Consider the following 8,256-nt stretch of genomic DNA (forward strand, 5'->3'; position numbering starts at 1 on the left):
TCCATCTTTTTTGGAATTTCCTATTTCTTAAGTGCATCTCTCTATATATCTAGATATATGTATAGATATAATGTATATATATGTATATGTTTTAGAGGTGGGGGTTTACAGAAGATCAAACACATATTTTTAAGCTTAAATAATTACAACTATCAATAATTGCCCCATATTAGCAGGCCTATTAATTTAAACAGTTTTATAAATTTGATTTAACTTGAAAGTCAAAAGAGTAAGCTAAATGTGAAAAATATTCCCTTTAACCACATTTTCTTTTCCCAACTGTTAATACAATTTTAATCTTTCTATTTGCCAATGTTTTGACATGACATTTTGTTGTTGCTTTAAAAGTGAAAACTAAACTATATTGTAGAAAAATCACTAATATCATAAAAATAAATTGACACTCATTCTTGTTCTCCATTTTCTAAATATTTTCCATTTGGTTGCCTAAATATTGAACATTTTAATTATTAAAAATGATCATGATTCCAAATATCCAGTCACCGTCTTTCTAATTTAAACTTGTAATTGGCTCCAGATTATAAAAATGTTATACATAATCTTAGGGATACACTATTAAGAAGATTTTTTTTGGCAGTATTTGATTTTTAGATGAATTAATCAATAATATTAATAGACTGAGGTGTTTGTAACGAGTTGTGAGCATTTGTTTTCACGGCTTTCTTACATTTCCAGTTTCCTGCATCTATATCATAAATCCTACATTTAATATGTCAGACACGTTAATCTGTACATGATATTTACTGTTTTATTTAACGTCAAGAGGCCTTAATAAATAATCAGAGCTTCCACTTGTCTTTCAGGACGGTGAGAGTTTGCAAGGGCAACATGAGTTTTGGCTTCACCCTGAGAGGCCACGCTCCCGTGTGGATTGATTCGGTGATCCCTGGTGAGTTTGAAACAAGTATCTTTACAGGTTTTTCTACCTTTTTTTTTCTTCCACATTCTCTTTTTAAAACTGCACTTTCTTTGTCGTAACAACACATTCTTTAACTTGTTTTCTGCCCTTCAGGTAGTCCCGCAGACAAGGCAGGTTTAAAAGCAGGAGACCGGATCCTGTTTCTCAACGGCCTGGACATGAGGTTGAGCACATTACTCACATTACCTGCTCTAAAACTTTCCCCATGATCAAAAAGTGTGTGAATATTTCTAGTTTCTGATATAATGTCAGTGAAAATGGGCAAAACAATATACAAAAGGTAACAAAACAAAGTGTGAATATTTAGCTGTTTGAGTCTTTCTGTTAAAGCTTTCAGCCACTGAAAGGAGTGGAAACCTTCTTTCTAATGCAACGTTTGAGTCTAAAAATAGCTCAAGTTAAAAGACGAGTAATAAAACGAAGAGCATCAAAGAATATAGAAGTGTTGTCTTCTGCAGAGTGCAGGGTTTGTCACTGTGTTCAAGCATAAATACTAGAAAACATTTATTTTCTTGGACATAAAATTATTTTTCAGGAACATTTATTAATTAAATATCCAATTTAAATGAACCTGCAGGACGTCCTCCCATGAGAAAGTGGTGTCCATGCTGCAAGGAAGTGGTGCGATGCCCACCCTGGTGGTGGAGGAAGGCCCGCCCATCTTCACTCTGGCCGAGCAGGAGCTCACAGGGGGAGGCGTCCCCGCAGAACGGGCGCGCTCTCCGGCGCTCAGTTCCCTGCAGTGGGTGGCAGAGATTCTGCCCCCCAGCATCAGGGTGCAGGGCCGCACGTTTGGACAGCAACTGGAGCACCTGCTGACCATTCAGGAGAGGTACATCATCTGCAAGGCTCTGGAGAACTTCTTCCAGCACCGGTGAGTGGACCGAAACGTTTCCAGTTTGTAACTTTAATGTTGTTTTACATGGTGCAATTAGACTTTGAGAGGTTTATGGGAGTTTTTTTTTTTTTGTAGTCCTGAGGTTTGAAACTGAAGAGCATGCGGAAAATACAGCATAATAAAAACTTTAAATACATTAAACATTAACATAGCAACATGTCACAAAACGAAATTCAACTAAAATATGTTTTATTATCATCCTCATCATCATCATCAGAAACCACTGTATTGTATTTGGTTCTTGATTATTTTTTAAATACATTTTGTTTTCTGTATTGTTTATGTTTAAAATATATTTATGTTTATATTGCATTGTTGTACTAATCTAATCTAAAATCTTGTATGTCAGAGCTACCCAAATCTTGTGTCATTTGTTTTGATTATGATTTTCTTTTTCTTTTTTTTTTGGGGGGGGGGGGGGGGGATTTATTGTTGGGTGAAAAGGAATTTTTTGTGGAAAAATAACTTGGATGTAGCTCATTCTTTCTCTCCCTATATATATATATATATATATATATATATATATATATATGTAGTGAACCAGATGACCTCAAATCTACCAGATGGACAGAGACTGTTATTTCCATTGATCTGAATAAGTCTGGGCCATCTGATGACTTTCTTTCTTGAATTAATCAAGCAGAAAAGACAATTCTTTATAATCATTACTGTCTTACAAATGTTTTAATAATCAAATTGTGTTAGTTCACTCAATGCTTTACAGGTTGAAAAGAACTACTCATTTTTATTTTACATAAACAGTAAGTAATGATTTTTATTCCTCATTCAGAGAAGAAATCACCTGAATATGCATTTCTTGATTTTCTGTCTGAAATGAGCAAGCTGTCGTAAGTGTGTGAAAGTTGAGGCTTCGGTCAGCTAAATGTTTACTGAAGGAAAAATGTCATGTTTAAACTTTTTCAGAAGATTACCAAGAGTTGACTCCACGAAGTCTGCTGTTGCTGCAATAATCTTTTCTGTATGTGAAAACAAATTTCATTCTCTGACCTCGACTGTTGATAAACACCTTACGTCAAAACCACTCCTCTTTCTGGTCCATCCACGAATCAGAAAGCTCTAAGTAAACCCGGAAGTAAACTCATTTAAAATGTGAAAACTTCCCGGTTCTGAGAGAGTTCTGGAGAATGTGAGAGTTCCAAGATTGAGAGTGATATGGAGTTCCAAGAGTGAGAGTTCATGGAAGAGTGAGAGTCCAACAGAAAAAGATTCCATGGAGAATGGAAAAGTTCTGAAGGAGTTCAGAAGAGAACTAGAGTTATGAAGAGTTTTGGAGTTGCCGAGAATCCAGGGACGTTTGGGATTATAATTCTGTTTTGAGCTAACCACGCACGACTCCGAGGATTTTAGCTGTTCTTAACGGAGGCGCTGGAAACAGTCTGAAGGATGCTTACTGAGCTGATCTATCGTCAAACCAGGTAAAGACTTCTTCTTCGACTAAAGTGTACCGTGGACGGGCTGAGGATCTGACGGAGCGTGCAACTTCTGGTCAAACAGATTAAATTCCCTCACATAGTTCCCTGTAAGATAATCTCCTTTCATCTTAAACTCTTCTCTCTCACAAAATCAGTACAGATATTTTAGAAATATCTGAAGCAAAGTCCTCAAATCACCGTCGAGTGATTTGAAGTTCATTATTTGTGAAACTGTCTGTTATTATTTTCATATTTTGCCAAATTAATGTAAATGTTTGATGTTAAACTTTGATTCTGAAAATAAATGATTCCATTCATTTGATGGGTCAAAGATAAATAACGTCTCTCGTTACATTTTGTGTTAAATTCAATGCACGGCATTTACAGTCAGAAAAATGAAGAACTCGTGAAAAGTATGCATAAATATATATCCATATATTTGTCATACAACAAGTGACACGTATCTCACGTGACTCACTACAAACTGGTGGCTCGTAACGGTTCATGAATGACTGTTAATACGTGTAAAATTGATGATTTAAATGTTGGCATGTCGAAAAAGTAACAGTAATATCAGCTGTGCTGAAACCGTGCGTCTTTACGCAGCGCAATTGGAGCTGCGCGCTTGGAGCTCGGCTCTACAACTTTACGCTGTGTTACGCTGGCAATGTTTTAAGAGCTGAATTGTGTCATTAAGTCTTTATAAAGCTGAATTGTACGTCTGTATGTGTAACATAAGCTGGCTTTGAGCTGTGGAAACGCTTTATTCTGTTTAAACTGTGTTGAATTCGCTGTTCTGGTCCGCTTCGGTTCTTTGGACCGGCTCGGTTCTGAAACGGGTTCGAACGAGTTGTTAAATAGCTAGAAAGACGTTTTGTCACGGAGCGCCGTTCTCTGTGCAGCTCAGGGGGTTTATTCGTTACAAATCTTAACAGAAAAAGTGCATTTTGATGGTTTAAAAGACGAAAAAGTGACGAACTATTTTACGCTAATCTAACTTGCTAGTTGGAGAATACGCTTCCTGATTGGTTGAATTCACTGTTGTGTAGCGCTTTGATTGGTTGAGAAGTTGACTGACGTGCTACGTCATCTCCCCTCACTCCTGCGCTGCTTTGCCATTGGTGATTTCAGTCACGTGGCCCGGATATGAAATTCATTTTCATAGGGAAATAAAATCTGCTTTTTAAAGCTAAAAAGCGCCTTTTAAAGTGATTCTGAAACGCTGTTAAGTGCTTCGAAGCCTGCTTGCTGAAATTCTGCCACGTTACAGTTTAAAATTCGTCAAAAAATGATGTTTTTAAACAACGCTAGCGATGCTAATTTTAAGCTAAACAGCTAACGACCGGAGCTTAAACTACGCTTAAAATCACTAAATGAAGCTACTATCAGTCCCAAAAACTCATGTTTGAAGCTATAAAGTCTGATTGCAAAACTTTTGCCACTTTTGTGTAAAAAATCCGTTCAGAAATGTTGACTTTAACCGAGTTTAGCCGAAGCTAACTTCAAGCTAAGCGGCTAACAACAGGATGTCAACCGAACGCCACAGGAAGTTATAGCACCCCTAGTGGACAACACAAAAAGTGACGGAGTTATAATTGTTGAGGTAATACTGACATCTCCTGGCGAGACGTGAGATCACAGATCTCACTTCGTTTTTAGGTAAAGAGTGAAATTAAACGTTTTCTTTATTTTTCTGTAAGACAATTTCGAGTTAACAAACTTCCTCAGAGCTGAATAAAACACTGTTATCTTACATTTTAAAAAGTAATAGGTATTTATGCAAAGAAGCATTTACCAAAAAATTTTATTCACTGATAAATCCTATAAAACAGGTTCATAATAAAATTAGAAACTTTTTAAAAAACAGATACAGTTACAAATATTCACAGAGTTGAATAGTTTACTCATTTTGCTTGAAGGATAATACACGTTTAATTGCAAAATCACTAAATAAGAGTAAATTTATCAGGAAAAAGAGATTTTCTGTTTAATTTGTCACCTAAATAAAATATCTCTCTATTTAATTTTAAATAGAAGCTATACAGGAGCAAATACAGTTTTTCTGAAGAAAGACTGATTATTCCTCATCATCAAATTCTTTTCTCTTTTCACCCACCTGGGTTGATTGAGTAACTGTTTAAAATAGCAAATTTCTGGAACAGAACGGTTTAAAAAAAAAACGTTTTAAACTAATATTGCTGTGAGACTAAAGAAAAATTTGCAGGTTTATAAAAATTCAGTGTTTAGAGTAAAATACACTAAAAAACAGCTTGGTACTCTAGTATCTGTGGAAAATAAGCACAAAAAGTAACACTGCTGAAAGAGCATTTACTTAAATATTCATGAATTGGGGTAAAACCTGAGAAAGGTACCCACATTTGAATAAGTTGACTTATAACAGTACTTCTGTGTAAACCCAAAGCTAAAATAAGTGTGAAAACTCATTGACTTGAATACAAATATTTACCTGTAAAATATCTAAAGCTTGCAACTGTTCAAACAGATAAATTGCTACACAGTGAAAACATGACAGGTGTGTTAGAAAAAGATTTTGACCCAAAAGGAATTACGGACTGCTTGGAGAATGCGTTCGCGCTTCTCGGAGCGTCCTTACATCCATATATAATCCAGACAGAGCGCATGAACCCAAAAGAGTTAGTGGACAATCTGAAGGAGGTTGCAGAAAGTGTGACCTCTGCAGAAATCACAAAGTCCAGTTATGAAAAGCTGGCTAAAATTGCAATCTTGCTGAAAGAGTCATTCTATAAGGCCGTGGAGAAAACTGATTACCTCAAACAAAGGTTAGACAGTGAAATAGTGTTTGCTAAGGAAATTGAAGAATACGTCCTTCAATTTAAACGTGAACACGAGGCCCGCATAAGACAATATCATGAACAGATGTCTCAAGAACAGCAAAATACAAGTGCAGAAATTGATTTGCTGAACAGCAAACTACAAGTACTTGAAGCATCACTATCGGAAGCAAGGGACCTCTCAAAGACTGAGCTGTTAAAACAGGCTCAATCATATGAGGAGAAGATTAGGGATAAAGACCGTGCGTACCAATCCGTGCGTTCAGATAACGATGTGCTACAAGCACAGTTACAGATCGCATTGAAGGAGCTGGACGCTTGCAAGGCAGACAAGACGGAATCACTCCAACGATGGCTGATTTTAATAAAAAAATATCAGACATCACAGGAGGACCTGAAAGCTTGTGAGGAGAAATTAGCTACAGCTACAAACCAGATTTCTGATATGGGGCGGCCTGGTCTAAGACTCAAAGACGAACAGTATCAGGGTCCGAGACAGCCACGAACTCTCCAGTCAGATGCTGTTGCACCTCTTCCTCCTGACAACACGCCGTTACCCCCACCCCCACCATGGGCGGTAGGGACAGAACTGCACCAATATGTACCTCTTCCTCCTGACACCATGCCCCCACCCCCACCACCATCATGGGCGGTAGGGACAGAACTGCACCGATATGTACCTCTTCCTCCTTACCAGCCACCCCCACCCCCACCATGGGCGGTAGGGGCAGGACCTGACCAATCTGCACCAATCACGCATGTGAGACCGTTGATACAGTCTCCTTCAATGGATGATTTGCAGAAAGTCTCAAAATATGTACAACGTTTCGTTCCCGGCCCTATGGGGTCGGCAGGAACAAAAGCGTACCTCAGAGATCTGGATTTCAGATTGAGAGCTTATCCTAATGCTACGGCAGAAGATAAAATCAGTCTGATACGACTCACTTCTGACAGAGAGGTGTTCACCTTCATCGAGCGTCTACCAGATGCAACGAGAAAGGATTACAAACTTCTGTGTGAAGCTCTGATCAAAGAGTATGACTCTTGCACGGGACCTGCTGGTTTCCCAGCCGCTGACAAGGTCACGCAGGGCAAGAATGAACATCCAAAAGTTTATTACAAAAGAATCTTCCAAGCTTATTTTGGTAACAGAAATGAGACCGGAATGGAAGAAGATGATGGTTTTAAGTTTGTTTTCACCAAAAATCTCCACTCTGATTTTAAAAAATCAGTACAAATGATGGCAAATTTCAGAGAAAAATCCATCAGTGAGATTAAACAGTGTGCTGTGAATGTGTTTGAAGCATGTTCTCATGATAAGACGCCCATTGAAGTGTTTCCTAGTGTAAAGGTTAAACCCCACTCTCTTGAACTAGAAGGACGACGTGCTTCGCCACCTCCTCCTAAGAAAGAGAGAAAACAGTCTGTTCAAAATAACAAACCACGTAATGAAGGTGCACGTTGGGACAAAAATGCTCCTCTTTCAGAGGATGAACGTGATTATCGTAAATGGGGTGAGCGCAGGACGCAACGATATGAGAAACCATATCGGCAGGGGCAGTACGTAAAGGAACCCCCGAAAGACGTACCTGACCGTCCCCCACCTCGGACGAAACGAACCGAGGCGAAAAAATCACAAAAGTTCCAGAAACAAGGCCCTACACCTCTAAACTCGGAAGAGACAGAGAAAATACGCAGGTTGTTAGAAACTTTGAAACACACTGACACGGGAACCCAACCAGGAGCACTTTGCAGTGATGTAATTCCCATTACATCTAATGGCGCGAATGACAACATAACAGATGTCGGTGAAACACACCAAGACATAACTGTTGTTCACTCAAACAACCCCTCATCAGAAGAAGGGGGGGTAAACACACACACAAACGATGACGAGTCATCGCAAGCTGAACACTCAGAAACAGCTTCTGCTGTGCTGACGGTTCAGACAAATCAAGATTACACAGATAAATCTGAACGCGTGAAAAAGCGTCAGAAAAAAACCAAAAGGTTTCTGTGTAACTTTATCAGAAAGGGGGCCGCCAAAAAGGCGTACCTGTCAGTAACACTCGAAGGTGTCCTCACACACGAAGCACTCTTGGACGGTGGGGCAGACATAACAATTATGTCAGCTAAACTGTTCGAGGAGCTGAGGACGGCCGCTGCCAGTGT

General features: G+C 38.7%; 1 protein-coding gene across 1 annotated transcript in view; it reads left to right on the forward strand.

Annotated features, from left to right (window-relative positions):
• grid2ipa (glutamate receptor, ionotropic, delta 2 (Grid2) interacting protein, a) overlaps positions 1 to 8,256 on the forward strand; it is a 61,081-nt gene that overhangs the window by 31,489 nt on the left and 21,336 nt on the right. Inside the window, exons 6-8 of the mRNA XM_037688357.1 lie at positions 825 to 910; positions 1,034 to 1,103; positions 1,518 to 1,814. Coding sequence (XP_037544285.1) covers positions 825 to 910; positions 1,034 to 1,103; positions 1,518 to 1,814 — 453 coding nt within the window. The remainder of the gene's footprint in view (positions 1 to 824; positions 911 to 1,033; positions 1,104 to 1,517; positions 1,815 to 8,256) is intronic.

Source organism: Nematolebias whitei, chromosome 15 (genome assembly GCF_014905685.2).
Source record: "Nematolebias whitei isolate Nwh7 chromosome 15, NemWhi1, whole genome shotgun sequence".
Taxonomy (NCBI): Eukaryota; Metazoa; Chordata; class Actinopteri; order Cyprinodontiformes; family Rivulidae; genus Nematolebias; species Nematolebias whitei.